The 19,944-nt window shown below is 37.5% G+C and overlaps 1 protein-coding gene across 1 annotated transcript; it reads left to right on the top strand.

The window, feature by feature from the left end:
* The first annotated feature begins 2,657 nt into the window (after positions 1-2,657).
* hspa12b (heat shock protein 12B) lies at positions 2,658-19,649 on the top strand. Its single transcript, XM_059535920.1, has 13 exons — positions 2,658-3,000; positions 4,961-5,032; positions 5,993-6,087; positions 7,388-7,512; positions 7,609-7,795; positions 7,998-8,102; positions 10,227-10,343; positions 12,069-12,246; positions 13,723-13,809; positions 16,220-16,324; positions 17,320-17,578; positions 17,657-17,760; positions 17,855-19,649. Exons 2-13 carry the CDS (start codon positions 4,987-4,989, stop codon positions 18,520-18,522), a joined length of 2,076 nt encoding a protein of 691 aa, XP_059391903.1. The 5' UTR covers positions 2,658-3,000; positions 4,961-4,986; the 3' UTR covers positions 18,523-19,649.
* Positions 19,650-19,944: the final 295 nt, after the last annotated feature.

Below are 19,944 nucleotides of genomic sequence, written 5' to 3'. Positions count from 1 at the left end.
CCATAAAGTTTACATAGACAAGATTCTCATTGCACAAACAAACTTCTCTGATTTATTTTGTTCTCCAAAACTCTCAACAGCCAAAAAAGCAGTATGTTCACCAAATGCTGCTTCTCCCAGGGATTTGTTCCTATAGTACTTCTTATTTTCTGACTGTATCAGAGTGTCGCTATTTATGAGAACCACCCTTATATTGGGTTTCCATGTATAAAGGTCCTCCGGCCTTTTCCAGTCTGGTCTATACCGTCTCATATGGGTGGGTGGATTTTGATAGGGTGGCTGTAGTCATCTAGTAAAATCAGCTATTACAATAAAGTTAACATGGGAGTCTCACTGAAAATAGCAGTGTGTGTGTGTGTGTGTGTTACTGAGGTCAGAAGGGTGGACCCACCTTTTCCTCAAGTACAGACAACAGTCACAGGAAAGGCGAGGGTGGAAGGCATATATTCATGTGCACATAGTACTTACACACACATGGCCTTTATGCATTTATGCTAATATCACGGTAGGTCTGTTGATAAATAATACAGTTTATGAGTGGCAGAACTAAAAATCAATCAAAATCTTTCAACAGGGGAAATAAGCTAGAAAATTATATTTTGTCATTCTAATTGCTAAAGAAATGTTGACGCTCAGCAAGGTTATGGGCAGCCCTTTTGAAAGCGGAAGGGTGGTGTATAAAAGAGGAAGCTTTAGGGTGTGTTCGTGATCAGAGCCAAAGCACTTCCTGGTTCAGTGTGCAGCACGACTAGCTTAGTCGGGGGTTGTTCACTTCCTCTCCACTCACTTGGTTGCTTCCTGTCTGACAAAGAAAGCAATGTGTGGTCTGGAGTGTTTATACGTAACCTGGCCAGAATATGCTGGAGTGGGTCAGCTGATAGTTATGAATGGATACTCCAACTTACAGTCAATTATGGAACGGAGAACGTGTGTCTCTGTCAGTAAAAAAAATAGGAAAGAGAAAAAGTAGGTCTGTTGGCCCCTCACTTTTGTGAGAGATTGGCCCTGGTGGCTTAGGGAGGCAAATGCCATTGGTAATGTGGTCCAGACTCAGGGAAATTAAATTTGAGAAAAACAGAAAAATATGGATCCATAGAAAGTTTTCTTGTTAAAGAGAAATAGATAGAGGGAGAGTATTTGTGAGCACATTTGAGCAATTCTGCATTCCACCATTCAACTACTACATGAGCTCCACTGAAATGTACTAAATTTCACAAAAGTATTGGTAACAGGAATTATATATTTTGCTTAAGGTGTAGTATGCTATTTGTATGCCTGTAGAACATCTGTTTGGGAAATCATTGTATAATGAATAACTACAACCAGAAACATTTAATTTCTTATATGCACAATTTTATTTGAGTATTTGACTTACAACGCTACCCTAGTGAAAATACCTAGTGAAAATACCCTATGCTACAAATATATTTACATGGTTCATAAAAATACCCTGCAATTGTACTTGTGGTATAGTAAACTGCTATACTTAAAGTCTGCTAAATCGGAACAGTTCATTTTGTACTAAATGTATTTTATTTGTGCAGATGCTGAAGTCCAACTAAAGATATGCTGAAGTATATTTGATTGTGCTAAAGTGGAACTATTGCAAGTATACATTTTAGGTACACTTTAAATATCCTGCATTTAAATATTATTCAATATTATACAACCCTCATCAATAGTGACATTAAAACACATTTTAGGCTTAATAACAAGAAGTGTGCTTTTTGCACAGGTAATCTCAGTAAAGTGGTATTATAATTTTTATATCAGTAAGTCTCGAGCAATATGTTAGCAATTTTTTAATAGATTTGAACTATACATAGTATGACATAAATGTATTTTAAATATATTACTTTTTACTAGGGTAGTAATGGTGCTTGCTTTTACTTTTACAAGTAAATGGTATGAATTTATCAATTATAAATTTAATCCCATAAATGTATAAATTGTCTCATATTTAAAGAGAAAATCTATATATTTAATAATGAAATACATTTACTTTTATAGTAAAATATGTTTTTAAGTAAAATACTCGATCACATAAAGAAAGAGGCATTCCTTCTAGTAATTTTTTTTTATGTGCAAAGGCTGTTTTTGTTGTTGCTTCTTATTTTTTAGTTTTCATGTATGTACAAAGCACAATGCAGTCCGTGTCGTGACCATGACTTTTTCATGAGCAGTAGGCCTACTGTTCTGATTATGCATGTGTGAATGTCTTCTTAGAACAGCGGCCTTGAGTGAGCATTCAAGAACATTTACAATGAGAAGGTCAGACTAATGGAACACAGATGAGCTGGATTCATGCAAAGTTTTTTCATATATTGTACTATTTTTAACTGGCCGAGAAAATTTTTTTAAAGAGTGAAAAGGGAGTACAGCAAGAAATGAAACAGAGAGTGAGAGAAGACAGAAAGGAAAGAAAAAGGACTGAGCTGGAAGAGAAGCTGAGGAAAAAGAAAGAGTTGGATGCAGGGGGTGGGCAGGAGGAAAAGAGGGGGAACAGGAGAAGGGGGGTCGGATGACTTAATCAGTGCACGCTGCCACTCCAAATACTCCCCACCCTCTCTCTCTCTCTTTCTCAGTCCAACAAACACACACCGATACACAGTGATTGAATCTGTGTCAGTATGAAGTCAGATCCCCCTCCCTCCCTTTCCCCCTGCACTACAGCAACCTTCATATCCAGTCCCTGTACATGTGTGTGCGTGCGGCTCTCGCAACCATTCCTCCCTGACATTCCACAGCAGATGTGGGATTGACTGCTGGGATACAGACACAAAGAAAGTCGCAGGAATATTCTTTGGATCTGTGCAGTTTTTAAAACTACTCTGGACCAAACATTCAGTGCTTTTCTTTGAAGTATTTAGCTGAATCGTCTGTTGAAACAGCATCATTACACGGACTCTGCTACTTAAACATCCCATTTCTTTGGGGATTCTGGACTTTGGGGACTGAACAACCCCTGGCAGTGTACAATAGAACATCCTAAACAAAAGGGTGAGTAGAAAGTTGACATGCTGAAACAGAATGAAAACTATAAATGGGATTAGCATCAGGTGCAGTGCTTTATCTTGACTGGCGGGAGTGGAGTGGGATTGATGGGGGCTTTCCAGAGAGGTAACTTAAGAATGTCTGAGTATGATATAAAAAGACAAATGGGAGTTTAGTTGACAGTTTACCTGACAGACTTTAAATATGACTTTGCACATCCTTTAAAATGACTATAATTATAATGTAGTAGGAAAAGGGTGAGTCATACTTGACCTCAGCTTCTGCAAATATTACTGTTGCAGTGTCTCAAGGGTGGAAATTAATAGGAAGATTTCCCTAGAAAGCTTTTTTGAGGAAGCAGGTGGTGTGTTTGTGTCCAACAAACTGAGATACAAGGTGAAATCATTTTTGGTGTCAGTCGACAATATGCCACAGATGCTGATGGATGGTGGAATTAAAAGAGTTTTTGATCATTTCGAATGTTTACGCTTTTAATATCTCTGTATAGTTTTAGTTTATAGTTTTACTCCAGTTTAGTACTTAAACTAAATTTTTTTTGTATTTCGTTTTATTGTAATGAAAATGTTTTTGTTGTTTAATTTTAGTTAATGGTAATAACTATGACTTTACAGTGACTGGGATGGATTGTATATATTGTGTTTCTTTGTTCAAACGACTCAGACTCAGTGCCAGAAAGCCTCTTTGATGTCATTTGTAATCTATATGAAGTGTGTCTGAAACCATATGGAGAGGCAGTGATAATTCATTATCATCAAACAAATCAATCAAGTTCAATCGGCTTGTATCATTTTAAAGCTTTTACTTTTTAAATTTGCAAATGTGTTTATACTTCTACCTTTTCTGCCAAAGCCACTAAATATTCTTTGTAGCAAAGAGTGAAGTGCTATGATGTGCTCAAAATGTGGTACCATTTTCTTTGCTGCACTAGTGCAAGAACATTGCAGATAGCATCTGGAGAGTATATTTCAGTCAGATCCATTTACTAAACAAGCATTGTGGGAGGCCTCTTACCTCTCCCCCTCCACCTTTTCTGCTTTTCCAAAACCATTTTTCTCTTCTGAGCAACATGCAAGCACACACACACACACACACACACACACACACACACACACACACACACACACACTGTTGAGGTTGAATTCTGCTTCCCTCTTACCCTTTATCTACAAGCACTGAAAAGGTTTGAAATGAACAGTGGAAGAAAAAGAAAATGGGAAACAGTCCAAAGAAAAGATTATGGCAAGAGAGATGGAGAAAATGGGGGGAATGGAACACTTTGGGGGGTAGGGGGCATGAGGTTGAATTTCAGAAAGTACCACATTTCTTCTACTTCTGTGTTCATCAGATAAAAGAAATAACTGTAAATCCAATATTTTGTTACTTAGCACAGAATGAAAGTACTTCTATTATCTCAGACTATAGTTTAACAACATTTACTTAACACATTTCAGTGTTTATTGTGTTCCTCTCCAGTTTCAGATCATTTGGTCAGGAAAACAGAACCCAACAAGAGCTTTGGGAAACTTAAAATCTAGTGAAACAGCATGACTAATACACACCCACCAGTATCATGTCATGATGTTGTTGTTGCAGCTGGGACCGAGCTATTATGATGTTTGAAAAAGAGAAAACATACATTAATAAAAAAAAAAAAAAAATTGAGATTTGTAGTCAAATCTATATGTTATAGTGTTTTCTTCTGCATGTGTAATATGTCTGTTCTGTTCTAAGTCTTTTCAATTTAGTTTAAAATGTGTACATTCTTAGATCTAAGATGTTGATTTCTTATGGTTCTTTTAAAAATGTCTTTAAAAATTTAAAGTTCTCTAGAGCTTGTACTATTGGACATCATAAAAGAACATTATTTCCATTGTAATAAAAAAAATAATTTAAGGGAAAAAACTGTTTTACATGTCAGTGTTATTTATTTTTTTCTCTCTCCTAGGCTGTAGAAGCCCTGTGACCTCTACAATGGCAGATGTCCTTCAGCTTAATACCAACAGTCTACAAGTGCCAGGTAACATTCTATTAAACGTTTTCTTTGGGATTTGATACTTTAATTAAGACTTGAGAAAATCATATCCGAAGGGACCATGTAAGCTATTATATTAACAAGTACTTGCACACTATATAACCAAAATTTATATACAGAAGACATGTAGAACAATGGACAGCTGAACAGAAACCTGTGGTCTTCCACATTTATTTCCACAGGAATTTTGCTGTAATTCCTGTCTGTTCCATCAACAATACTGGACAGGGGTGTGACCCTCTCTTATCTATGCCCTGCACTCTTGAGAATATCTGTACATGTCGATAACATTCCTCTCAGACCCTTGAGTAAATTCCACCCATGTTTGAGTATGTGCTCATTTGCAGGCATATTCAAGCGACCTTGATGGAGGGGTCACTACACCAGTATTCACCATGGATTTCATTCTCTTCTGGAAAATATACGTAAATTTTATCTTCCAGTGACATAAGCCCAAAAGTAACTGCAAATTGGCATTCAGAACAGCCACTATTGTTAAATATAATGCCCATATCTCAAAATCTAATTAATATTCACATGCCTTTTTGATAAGCCACTGTGCACATCACAAAAGAGGGGAAAAGAGCTGTTGCAGCTTCTACTTGTTTTATCATGATTTTAAATACTTCTGAAAAGTAAGCTAGATGTATTTCCATTTCTTTTATAAAGGTATTAGGTCAATCAGCAAATACAAGACTCTATAAAATCTAATGTGATCCACAGTGCAGTATTTTTCCAAGGAAAACCATCTATTGGAAATTCTGTAACTGGTAAACACATGCCAGTTGGGCTTAAATGCCTAGCCACCCACTATGGAATTTTCCAGAAATTCTTGATTTCTCTTCATTTCTCAGCCACAATTAAGAGCTCCAAACTTAAATTTTCTAACAATGCATGAGTAACTTACTAAGTTAAAGACTTCTTCTCTCATGCATTCTCTTTCAGGTGAAGATAGATCGGCCTCTACATCTCCATCTGGTTCTCCATCTCCTTCCAGAAATGAATGCAGTATCACTCCTCTTACTCCATCCCCCTCTCCAGTAAGATCTCAATAGACACAGTGCTCTACCATGCAACCTCTGTAGTGCTTTATGAAAGTGAAAGTCATGACATTTGCCAAGTATGGTAACCCATACTTGGAATTGGTGCTTTGCATTTAACCCATCTAAGTGCACACACACAGCAGTGAGAACTGAACACATACACCGTGAACACACACTCAGAGCAGTGGGCAGCTACAGTATTTGCTCCAGCACCCGGGGGGCAATTGGGGGTTTAGTGCCTTGCTCAAGGGCACTTCAGCCATGGGTATTGAGGGTGGAAGAGAGCACTGTTCATTCACTCCCCCAACCTACAATTCCTGACGGCACTGAGACTCGAACCTGTGACCTTCAGGTTACGAGTCTCTAACCATTAGGCCACAGCTGCAAACATTGTCCTCAGAACTAAATTCCAAAATCACATGCTTTAAACTACAGTAAAGTTCAAAAAGGATGTGGTACCACATGAAATATGCAATTGTGCTTCTTTACTTAGCACTCAGTTGGTTTAAAGCAGCACTATCATTAGCTAATCCTCCAGTCAAACTGCACTGCAATCTGTGCAGCACAAAACTGTTTTGTTTGAAAGCTTGAAAGTATCACTAAAGGTGAAGTGTGTCATATATCTGTGCAACTAGTGACAGGAAAGGAATTTTAAAAAAATAATTTCAAACAGGTCTCTTAAAAACTCACATGGTCTGCCATTGGTTGGACATCACATGGTCACAATTCAAACTCATGCCAGTGGTAAATAACCCTGTCCCAGTTGCTGTCCACATGTAACATCTCTTTGTTGTCAAAGTGCTGCTTTTCTATTGTCTTTAAAAAAAACCTTGCTTTTCTTTCCCATTCCAATGTCATCACCTTATTTTTTGTGTTCCACTGTGCTTCTTTGTCCATTGTTTTATGATGTAAACATGAAGTAGACATGTTTGACTATCTTTTGCAGCTTCTTGTGCAAGACACAGTGTTCTAAAAAGTACAAAAAAGAAAAAAAAAAGATGTAAAAATTTTCTTCTAGAGCTTGCATTTAATTGATTCAATACACTGCCCTGCATTTCACATTTTTAAACACAAATCAGCTTTACATGACTGATCAAATAGTCATATGACCTGAAAAAAAAATACATTAAACACTCCCCTCTGAGGTTTTTGGTCAATGTAACACTCAGGTCAGGGAAATGATCTAGAGATAAGAGAAGAGAGGGAGAAGGTAGGTTTCAACCCATTTGAAAAGGTGATAAGGCAATATATTTATTTTCTTTCTGTCTGCCTTGTTTTTCTTCGTTTCCCTCTGTAGCGGACAGAGGTTAGACCGCGTGTGGCTCGTCCGTTTTCTGTGGTTGTTGCTATAGATTTTGGAACCACCTCCAGTGGCTATGCATTCAGTTTCACAGAAGATCCTGAGACCATTCACATGATGAGGTATTATGACATAAGCACAAAAACACAGTCTAAATATTACAACGCCCCAATCCACTTCTTACCCTACATTTCTCCTTACTTTTTATTTTTTAACAGACGGTGGGAGGGTGGCGACCCTGGTGTAGCCAATCAGAAGAGTCCAACTTGCCTACTGCTGACCCCTGACCTCCGGTTCCACAGTTTTGGCTTTGCAGCTCGAGACAGCTATCATGACCTTGACCCCGAGGAAGCCAGGCATTGGCTCTACTTTGACAAATTCAAAATGAAAATCCACAGCACCAGTGTAAGCAGAGCATCTGTAATATCTTGACTATGTTTTTGATGTAAATTTTTGTTCAGGTAGAGTAATTGCTCAGCTTAGGGTGATCAAGCTTTTGTCATAAGATTGTCTAAATACTTGTCTGAAACAGAGCATAAGGAGAGTGTATTATTTATGTCACATCTTTGTAAGAATTTCTGCAGCAGACTCTCTTTACTTTCTATAGGATCTCACTATGGAGACCGAGCTGGAGACTGTTAGTGGAAGAAGAGTCCGGGCTATTGAGGTGTTTGCTCATGCCTTGAGGTTCTTCAGAGAACATGCTTTAAAGGTGAACATAAACACACAAAACAGAGGCAAAGTAGTACAAAGACAGTCTTCTAAACAAGTTCTCAACAAAAGTTCATGAGGATACGTTCAAGCCCTAAAGGTGCCAACTACACTAAGGACTCATATTAGTATCTAAAGTGTACTTCCCCATTGATAAGTGGTTGCACCACAAAAGGTATTATTTTTGTCAAATTGTAGGGGTAAACTGTTGTTCCACCACCACCACGGCTTTACTTTTAGTTCTAATTATTTTAACTGTAAAATCAACAGTATATTATTTTTACTAAGTAATTCATGTTGAGCCATCGATCATGGACATACATATATATATATATACACACACACACACACACACACACACACAAACACACATACAAACCCGATTCCAAAAACGTTGGGACACTTTACAAATTGTGAGTACAAAGGGAATGGAATAATTTACAAATCTCATAACCTAACCATTTTGTTCACAATAGAATATAGATAACATATCAAATGATGAAAGTGAGAAATTTTGAAATGTCATGCCAAATATTGGCTCATTTTGGATTTCATGAGAGCTACACATTCCAAAAAAGTTGGGACATGTAGCAATAAGAGGCCGGAAAAGTTAAATGTACATATAAGGAACAGCTGGAGGACCAATTTGCAACTTATTAGGTCAATTGGCAACATGACTGGGTATGAAAAGAGCCTCTCAGAGTGGCATTGTCTCCGAGAAGTCAAGATGGGCAGAGGATCACCAATTCCCCCAATGCTGCGGCGAAAAATAGTGGAGCAATATCAGAAAGGAGTTTCTCAGAGAAAAATTTAAAAGAGTTTGAAGTTATCATCATCTACAGTGCATAATATCATCTAAAGATTCAGAGAATCTGGAACAATCTCCTCCCACCAACATGTGATTGGGGTAAAAGATGCCCATCAATAGTAAAATGCGTTTCCTAGTTCCCCCCCCCCCCCCCCGCCCCCTCAAATCTAATATCACATCGGAAAGGCATCTGTTTTCAATAAAAATGAAGGAAATAAGTAAACAGTCGAAAATTAAGTATTGGGTAGGGTTAGGGAAGGCTTTATTCTCCCAGTAAGGTGGTATCCATTTAATAATTTGAATTAACATTATAATTTACACTTATTATTGCATGTTGTTTTAATATGTACTACAACATTAAGCTGCAGATTATAAATAGTAAGCTATAAATAGCAAAATCCTGCTATTTTAATAGTGTAAATCAGAGGTGTCAAGCTCAATTCCTGGGGAGCCAGAGCCCTGCAGGAAATTGAGTTTGACACCCCTGGTGTAAATATAATATATTTGCACTTTGCGTAAATAGCATATAGCTAAAAAATACTGATATTTTCACTTTGTGTAAATAGAATCCATTGATATTTGCACTTAGTGTAAATCGCATCCGTCGCTGTTTACACTAAGTGTAAATAGACTCTATCGCTATTTACATTTAGTGCAAATAGCCACTGCTGTGTTAAATACAGACTTTGGCTCAACAAGCTGGTATGGACTCCAGCATATACCAACAACATATAATTTCCAATATGTATAAAATGTATTTTATTAGAAAGATATATAATATATTTATAATTGTACTGTACTTACTCAAGAACTATTTGAACATTTGTGAAACTTTTTTAAAGTGCTGTTAATGTCTTGGATAAACTTTTATTTATTTAGGCATTTGTTGCCTATTTTAGTTGTGCAACTCAAATCTCCCTCCAGGGCCAGACTGAACATGAACCACCAGTATAATGTAGAACAGTAGTGTGCTGTGGCTTTGGTCCAAATCTTTCAGGATGCACTTTTCCTTCACTCATACAAGAACACATCCAATCTCTGTAAAGAGTGGGGGTTGGGGGTCATTCTTGGCTGGACCCAAACCTTCTTCCTCCTTCTTCCTGGAGCCCCTGAAGGCTTGTGGGAAAACATTAACATGGAGATTTTGCCCAAACCTCTGGCCATGCATGGGGGTCATGAGTGCGACACATCACTGTATTTTTTCAAGTGGAACGGAAATAAGGATATCAATAACTAATAGACGTATGAAAATGTTATCTGTGGAATGTAGCTTAGATAAGAGAAGGAAAAGTAGTAATGTTTGTGTGTGCGTTTCAGGAGGTGAAGGACCAGTCTTCCTCTGTGCTGGAAGGTAATGAAGTACGATGGGTCATCACTGTTCCTGCGGTGTGGCGGCAACCAGCCAAGCAGTTCATGCGAGAAGCTGCATATTTGGTAATGTAGGATAACTGATCTGAGAAAATTGAAAAATTACACATTCAAATTTCTTTTTCTTTCTTGCTCTCTCTGTTTTTCTTCTCTTTCTCTCTTTCTTCTGTCATGTTCACATACAGTACACAAATGCATACTCCCATACTGAACATGGCGTCCTGCAGCCCCCCAGTGAAGTTCAGGAAATATGTGTATATTAAAAAGAATGCAAAAGTCACTGTACACATACAGTAAATGGGAATATTAAATTACTTTTGTATGAGCGCGAGAGGTAAAGTGTGCCATGAGGGAACAATAACCTGATATCCATTTTATATAAGTGTGTTTGCCCGTGTGAAATATACTGTTTTGCAGAGCTGTACATTTCCCTATGAGAAAAACATTAAGAAATTCATCACAGAGATTATTTTTGGCACAATATATACATCTCAGGCCATACAACAATACAACAGTGCAGGAATTGCCATAAAAGAACAAATACTCTTGATTCGATCACTACCAGCTGCTCAAACACTAAAAATCTCCCTGAATTTATACCCAATCCATCAACAGCTCTACATATCAAACAGGCTCATGTTAGAATAGGATTTGTTTTAGTAGCCTCAGATCTTTATTTCTATATACTGTACCTTATTGGAGGTAAGGCAGGTTAATTTCCTCTTTGCAGTGTCACAGAGGTTAAACAACGCAAAAGACCAGCACACAAACACAGGAAACCACGCCTGTCCTAGCCAAGCAAGAGAGGGGGAATGAGGCAGCCAACCATCTCCCATCATAACTCCAATACCAATTGGGGCAGTTAACTGATACTTTCACAATGTGTGGATACCTTTTGTTCTGTTACTTTGGTTACCTTGCTACCAGTTGTGCTCATAGCTTACAGGTTTTCTGATAAAAATGTATTGCAGTACTTGCTCATAGAAATTGCCAGTTGATGCTAGAGTGTAGTTGGTGGGTTGCGGGGTATTGTTATTCAGTTGCAAGGTGTTCTGAATGTTTTTAGAAAAGTGTTACTTAGTTGCTAAAATGTTGTGGGTGGTTGCTAAGGCATTGCTATGGCATTTAATAAATGTCCCAAGTCCAAAGAACCCAATAGTGCTTGCATCATCTAGTATGAACTTATATCAGTTGATGTATTAGTGATGGGGATTTTTCAGTAACACTTTCCGCAGGTTACATCATCACACCAGTAGGTGGCAATTTCAGTGTCTTTATGAGTGACTCAGTAAAACAGTCAGCTACCTGATTTGTTCAAAACACTGATTCATTCAGAAAATAATAATGTGAGTCTGTTTAACTGAGTCATTGAACCACTCACTGAACCAATTTGTTCAAAACACTGATTCATTCCGAAAGGAGACATGTGACTCTGTATATGAGCGAGTCATTGAATCACTCACTCAAAAAAAATTGTTTAAAACGCTTGTTTAGGAACAAAACCAATTACTGTCTATATGAGTGAGTGATTGAATTATTTACTCAACCAATTCATTAAAAATGCTGATTCATTCAGGAACCAGAAAAGTGACTGTATCATTAAATCATTCAAGACTTTAAAGACTTTAGCTGGGTTTCACAGCCAGGGTCGCATTTATTCAAAACACTGATTCATTCATGAACTAAACTCATTCTTGGAAACACTTGATACTGAACTGGTGTTTAGAATAAGTGACTCAATGTTACCTCAAACACTATTAATTAAGGCTCATGTTTTTTATCTTATCATAGGCAGGTTTGGTGACTCCAGATTCTCCTGAGCAGCTCCTCATAGCTCTCGAACCAGAGGCTGCATCCATCTACTGCAGGAAGCTCCGTCTACACCAGGTCATTGACCTCAGTCAAAAACCAATAACTAATGGTTTAGATTTGGATGGGTCCCGACCATTTGATTCCAGTTTTAGGCAAGGTAAGAAAAGTATTTTCTTATTGTCAACCAATTAGCATTATACAATATCACTAGCTTTTAGATTGATCCAAATCTCTTGCTTTGAGTGTATAACATTTATCTGTTAAACAATAAATTGGGAAACATGCCTAAAGCATAAGGAATACGGGATTGTTTTTCATCCTTTGAAAACAGAGTACTTTTTTTGTTTTCTGTGGGTATGTGCGGGTTAATGCCAGATTAGAGTAAGACTCAGAACCAAGTGGGTCTTAGTGAACATGAAAGCATGTGGTTTAGGTTAAGACAGAAAGAGAGAGATGACCTATTCTTGAAAGTGTGAGTGTCCCCCAAGGTCACAGAACTGAAAAAGCCTCTTTGAAGGAGTGACACTGTGTTTCTTATTAAGGCTTTACAAAAGATGAAATGGTACTCGTTTACATACACTCTTTACTGTACAAAAAAAGAAAAAAAAATTCTGTATACATTATTCATTCTTGTTTTTACACTCAGACAAAATACACTTACACTCATACACACACATTTCACATCATAATTGGAACAAGGTGCTGCAGACCATGATCTCACCCTCGTCTTGACTGCTTACATTAGTTGTCCTGGATGATTTCTTTTGTTCTTTCATTCTTTCTTGCATTTTTGCTTGCTTACTTATTCAGAAGTATGTGAGCATATGTACGTTCCAAAAATGAAAATGTTTTACAATTGGACAATGTTTACTGCCACAGGAAATCAAGGGACACAAACACACTTAAGCTTCTTCTTTTCTTTTCTTTTCTTTTCTTTTCTTTTCTTTTCTTTACACTTTAGCATTTTCTATGGAGAGAAAAAAAATAGTTTTTTTTTTTTTTTGCAGTGGGTGCATTATTATTAAATCTGCTGTATCAAATCACATGGGTTTTAGAGTAATTATAGTTCAAATTGGTTTGTTTCTCTCTTTGTCTTGTTTCAAATGCTGTTTCATATTGTAATGGGTTCCAGATTGTCCCAAAAGTTTGGTTAAGTTTTCTCTTTGTGTGTTTGGTGCAGGAATGTAAGGCAGTATGTCCCTCAGTGTTCACAGACTGTACCTGAAAGGAAATATTAGAAGTAATGCAGTCCATAAAAAGAGTTCTTCAGGAAACTATCTGCCTCAAAAGTGAAGCAGAGATCATTCTTAGTTTAGCAGGTCATTATTCACTAAAAGCACCCCCTATAAAACTACAGCCATGAAACACAGCCTGTTTTATTAGGTATAAGAGCAATACTTAAAATAAATTGCGCTCACATCTCAAAGATCATGTTTTATAAACAAAGGCTTTAAGTTCATTAAATCAGGGTCTGTTTAGCAGGCAGCTTTATTATTGATCCAGGTAACTGCAGTATCTCCCTCTCTCTTCCGCTCAAGTTTCGAGTTTATTGCCTCTGATATGATAAGGTTTTGATTAATGCTGCCCATGTGTGAGTGATTCACAGATTAAAGGAAATCAATCTGTCTTTCAGCACGCGAGCAGCTCCGCAGAGCCAGGCATAGCCGGACATTTCTGGTGGAGAGTGGTACTGGAGAATTATGGTCTGAGATGCAGACAGGTGAGCATCACCTCCACTTTCTACATGCAGAGTACGCAGTTTGCATAGGACACCAACTCCCAGGGGGCACCATCCCAGCTGCTAAAAAAAAACAAAAAAAAACACCACCATTCCTCCATCCGTGCTCGCCCATCATGTTTGCGTTGAATGCTCATAATTGATGGATGGACATCCGGTGCCGAGAAATTTCCAAATTTAGGGACTGTCTCTAAAGTTACATGTGTGATATTGCTTTAAACTTTTTATTTTCTAACGTCAATAGCATTTGAGACGAATGACTTACAGTCATAAAAACAACTGTAAACTTTCATATAGGTGTCAACTATAATGGACCTTTTAAATTTTTTTACTTTTACATGTAAATTCTGCTACTTTTTTCAAATGTTTTGGAATGTTAAAGCTCAGTAACATTTGAGGAGGAATGTACACCTTATCATTTTTTTAAATATATATTTATTAAAATAAATTGTAAATTATTTGTTAAAGGTACAAATGAAGCCTGAGCATCACTTCCAGGCACATTCCTGTCAAACTTTTTTGCTGTTAATGTTAATAACGTGTTTTAATGTCGGAAATAATTTTACCACCACCAACGCATCTAATAGTCTATTCTCTCCATGTTCCCTTACGAAAATTAGCCACGGTTTTAACAAGAATAACACCAAACATCATTGTTCTTGTAGCCATGCTAACTGCAAATTAGCCATGGTTTTGTTTCTTTAAATAATAATTCACAAAGAAGTATTAAGATAATTTCCTTTGGTTATAAAAACAGACCTAAGCCATCAATAGCTTTTAAAATGACTTAAAATGCATTATTAACAATGAGGCAATAATGATTGGTTAATAACACTGATAAAATAATGCAGGCTAAGAAAAAATAAAAATTTATGTACATAACATATTATTACAAATACATATGGGAGCCAAAGGGTAATTGCTGCTTTTACATTTACAGGAGGATCTAATTATTGTTTAGGCTATTGTCCAAACATTTAATTCAAATATTCATTTAATCTTTAATTTTTGGCCACCTTTTTGCTATGGATGACACAGCACCTATAATTTCTTCAACAAAAAAAAATATGTGGACATCACAACCCTTGCAAAAATTAACCATGGTTTTATCATAGTAAAACTGCTTAATTATTATTATTATTATTATTTGCATGATTTCTGAATGCTTGAGACTACAAAATAAATTAGACAACTGTATTAATAAAGTCGTGGCCATAGGTAACTGTCGAGAGCTACAATTGTAACTTGTAAATAATAAAATTCCTATTTTGACCCTTATAGTAGGTGTTTTTTTAATCATAATATTTAAGGAAGGGTGGTACAGCAATACAATCCTTAGGGAACACATTTGGTCAACAGAGGCCCTGCAGGTGAGAGATGGAGACAGACATCAAGCTATCATCATCATCATCACTTCTGTTATATATATATTCAGCTAATTTCTTTGGATAGTAATTTTGTCCTCAGACAAAGTTTGTTTGAAACAGATCTTGTTGCCCGTAGGACATAAAGAGTGTTGATACTGTGACAAATTAAACATGAGAATGCTTTAATAAAGGCAATTATTTTTTATCTGTGATTCTTTGAAGTAACTGAAGTAACCACAAATAGACCGGCAAAAAGATTTCAAACAGGCAAGCAAAACTGAAAAGTCAAATCCCAAAGTAATAATTTCCAGCCTTGTATTGTAATTAGCTACTTTATATGAGAAGTTAGATTAAATCTTCCATTCTTAAAATATGATTCCCCCCCATCACACTTTCTTGTTCCTTATGTGTATATAATATTGTTTATATGACTCTAATTGCTTTGCATATAAAGAGACGCTCATTATGGAGCAATCACTGTTTTGTTATTACTGGATGCACAGTCTGAGTGGATGGCTGCAGTGTGTGTGCGTGCAGTGCTCTCTGCATGACTGGCACAATGACAAGGTGCAGGGTCAAAATAATCTTCTTTAGCTCCAGATGTTTCCTGGAGAAAGAGGGATCAAGTTTATTACAATCTAACTCGCACAATACTCAAAAAACAGATCTCTTTTGCTTTCTCATAATGTCTTGCAGTTCTTAGTGGTGCACACATGTGTATCGACACACACAGAGGAGGCGATTTGCCATGAAACTGAGTTTCCACTGTAAACAAACAAGAAACACACTTTCCTCTCTTTTTAGTCCTGTGTAGTTGAGTAAAGTCAGTTGGCATGAGCCAAGCTAAGCCACTCTTATCTCAGACTGTATCATAAATGTCTGAAGGCTGTTTGGTAAAAGATCTTCCTGACTGCAGAAGGTCAGAAAGAGAGAGAAGAACAAGAGTGTTGTTTAAACAAGTCTGGTAACAGTTACTAAGCAGGAAACCAATGACTGAATAAGTTTAACTGTGTGTATTCTCAAAGGTGACCGGTACATTGTGGCAGACTGTGGTGGTGGGACAGTGGATCTAACGGTGCATCAGATTGAGCAGCCACAGGGCACTCTGAAGGAGCTTTACAAAGCCTCAGGTTAGTTGAGAACCAAATTTGATTCCTTCACATACTCGCACTACCTCCAATAAGACTTCAACCTCACAGATCTTCAGGACTAGAGTGAAATGATGCATGGCTAAAGTGAAGAGTCATGAATAACCAAGTTCAACTCATTACATGATTTTGCCAAGCAGGATATGTTCCTGGATCAACTGCCTTCAAGCTGTCACTCCTCCTCCAAGCACACACTTAGGTGACGTAATGTAACATAGACTGCCATGTAGTGTTTGCTATGATGTGTTTGTGTGGGACTGGCAAAAAGACACACCAAGGGCACATATAAGCACCCATCTGAAACCTAAGATCTCAGGTTTGGGGGCACCCCAGACTTGTAGACTTCACACACGCACACACCCACCCAATGGCATCTCAAGTACACATAATTGGGACAACAAACATCAACCTATTGTATTGTAAAGGTTTAGGACAGGGTTGTCCAAACCTGCTCCAAGAAGGTCACCTTCCAGCAGAGTTTGGCTCCAGCCCTAATTAAACACACTTGGACCAGCTAATCAAAGTCTTCAGGATCACTAGAAATTTCCAAGATGGATTGTTGTAGCTAATCTCTACATAAAATTGTCCCTCCAGGATCAGGATTGGATACCTCTTGTTTAGGGAAAATGTTAGGCTGTGTGCCACGTGATTGAGGGTTCAACTAATATTCTTATTATTCTATCATTTCCCCTTGATTTTAGAGCTAGTTAATGGTTAGAGTTGGTGTCAGGGTTAAGATTGTTTATTTCAAGACCTGTTGATCCAGGAACACATCCAAATCAAAATGATTACCATGAAATCAAATCTGGTAAATCTTCAGTGATGATGAGAGCCATACCCTGTTATTTCGTCCTGGCTGTTCATCAATCACTTATTCCAGAGGATTTGGTTAAGGCCTTGAAACAAACTGAGATGAGCATGCAAATCTAGTGGCATGTAGTTCTATCCTAAATGGTACATACATGTTTCTCTTTCAGGGGGTCCTTATGGAGCAGTTGGCGTTGATCTTGCCTTCGAGTCTATGTTGTGCAAGATCTTTGGGGCTGACTTCATTGAGAGTTTTAAAGCTAAACGTCCAGCAGCTTGGGTGGACCTTACCATTGCATTTGAAGCCCGCAAGCGCACAGCGGCTCCTGGCCGGGCCAACTCATTAAACATCTCACTGCCCTTTTCCTTCATTGACTTTTACAAGCGACACCGGGGGCAGAGTGTGGAGACTGCCCTGCGCAAGAGCAAGTACGTCTGACTGATTGAGAGCTTTATTATATCTTTGAAAATGTGTGTATCTATAATAATGTGTGATGTTTCTGTCAGTATGAATTTTATAAAGTGGTCATCTCAAGGGATGCTGAGGCTATCAGCGGAAGCCATGAATGAGCTTTTCCAGCCGACCATCAACAACGTTATAAAACATATTGGTAAGACACACTGTCTTTCAAAAAAAAAAAAAAAAAAAAACGCAGATTGGTGGTCAATTCTCTAAAGTCTTATTGTTTTCTCTCACTCTAACAGAGAACTTAATGCAAAAGGAGGAAGTAAAGGGTGTGCGTTTTCTCTTCTTGGTTGGAGGATTTGCAGAGTCGCCCATGCTTCAACGCGCGGCACAAAATACACTAGGGCGAAACTGCCGTATCATAATTCCACATGACGTAGGTCTAACCATCCTCAAGGGTGCAGTCCTGTTTGGTCTAGACCCCACTGTTGTCCGTGTACGCCGATGCCCATTAACTTACGGTGTTGGGGTTTTGAACCGCTTTGTGGAAGGCCGACACCCTCGTGATAAGCTTCTCATTAAAGATGGCCGAGAATGGTGCACTGACATCCTGGACCGCTTTATAAGTGTTGATCAATCGGTGGCCTTGGGAGAGGTGGTGAGGCGGAGCTACACTCCAGCAAGAATGGGACAAAGGAAGATCATCATCAACATCTACTGCAGTGACAATGATGACATAACCTACATTACCGACCCCGGGGTGAGGAAGTGTGGTGCCATCACACTAGACCTGCTTGAGTCAGGGGCAGTGGCAGCTAGCGCTGGTGATAACAATAAAGGATCAGAATTTGAACGCAGGGAGATTCGCACGACGATGCAGTTTGGAGACACTGAGATCAAAGTCACAGCTGTTGATGTGGCAACTGGCAAACTGGTGCGGGCATCAATTGACTTCCTGTCCAACTGATCCTATTGTGCCGTTTCTGGAGAGAACTGGAATGCGAATGTGAAGGATATTTAACAACAGCTAATCTCATCAATTAATGGCTTAAATAATAGCTTTGAGGTTGAAGATCTGAATTATAAACTGGAACATTACTGGGATTCCCTGTAATTATGTGCAGCACTAGCTATGAGGACTGTCTCTGAATTAAGCGTACTGCAAGCTTTGGATAAGAAATATTCTAAATTATAAACAATGAAAGTTTCAGTTAAACAAGCCACAGACAGAACAAACAAACAAACAAAACAAAAAACACATGGACGGGAACCAAATTTACTAGAATTATCAAAGAAGCATACATTTTTATTTTATTCCTATTAGTTTATTAGCAGAGGAGCTAGTTTTAGTTCAGTTACTCCTTGTGGTGAGCATCACACATGCATTAAGTAGACATTATATTCCTTCTAAATTAGCAGACACTTAGTATTTTATTTATCAGATAAAGCCACTTAACTTTTTTGTCTTTTTTTTATAACATTCTCTTGAACTATACACTAATCATTTAAAAACTTGTATCAGGTCACTCTTAAGTTTAATTAATAGTTGCGCCACCTGGAGGTAAGAAATTAAGTAAAAAAATATCTGATTTTCTACAGAGGTACAAAAGAGGTAGCTACATTATCCAATGCAATCCAATGCATTATCCAATAAACATTTTCCATACCTGATTGTAATTGTAGTTTATTTGCTCTGTGCCTGTTTTTATTTCAGGCACCATTAGATTAGCTAAAGCTTATGAAACACTACCTCTCTAGACTTTAAATTATTCCAGGTATAAACTAAAATTATTACATTTATCATTGACATTTAAACTTTTAGTCTTTCATCTGCCTTATATGAGCAATGTTGATGGCTTTTCACCCGTCCAGAAGTAAAGAAAATAATTTTTAACAAAAACCTGCTTCAAAGATTTTGGTATTACTATTTAGTATGCTAGACATCCGTCTGACATATGGGGATTAAGCTAGGGCTTAAATCACATCATATTGTTAGCATATAGTCCTATATTTTTTACTTTAGTTTAATACATACCATGAAGCTGTTTGTATACTCATCCCAATACCTGAAAATAAAATATATTTTCCTTTAAATGTTATGTTTACGATATTAATTATTATGTCTGAAGTCTCTTACCACTCATGACTAAAAGGTTAAATCACAAATAAAGAAAGAAATCACACAAATGTTGAGAAGGAAAACACTGCTTTTAATGGTCCAATAAATAGTTCCACCGAATGACCAACACATGAACATATATCAGCAGAGTGCCTGCATATCAGTGCTTATACAGATCTACAAACTGATCACTCTTTATTTGAGTGTCTGTATGGTTTGTGTGTGTTCTCAAGACTTTCACTAAACAACATTCAAATCTCCAACTATCCA

This window comes from Carassius carassius, chromosome 3 (assembly GCF_963082965.1).
Source record: "Carassius carassius chromosome 3, fCarCar2.1, whole genome shotgun sequence".
Taxonomy (NCBI): Eukaryota; Metazoa; Chordata; class Actinopteri; order Cypriniformes; family Cyprinidae; genus Carassius; species Carassius carassius.
Note: the sequence above shows the minus strand (reverse complement) of the source record. Positions and strands in the feature narration are given on the sequence as shown.

Coding starts and splice junctions, on each gene's coding strand:
- hspa12b (XM_059535920.1), top strand. CDS start 4,987: ATGGCAGATGTCCTTCAGCTTAATACCAACAGTCTACAAGTGCCAG. Junction 8,103..10,226: donor TCAGAGAACATGCTTTAAAG/GTGAACATAAAC, acceptor TGTGCGTTTCAG/GAGGTGAAGGACCAGTCTTC. Junction 17,761..17,854: donor CAACGTTATAAAACATATTG/GTAAGACACACT, acceptor TCACTCTAACAG/AGAACTTAATGCAAAAGGAG.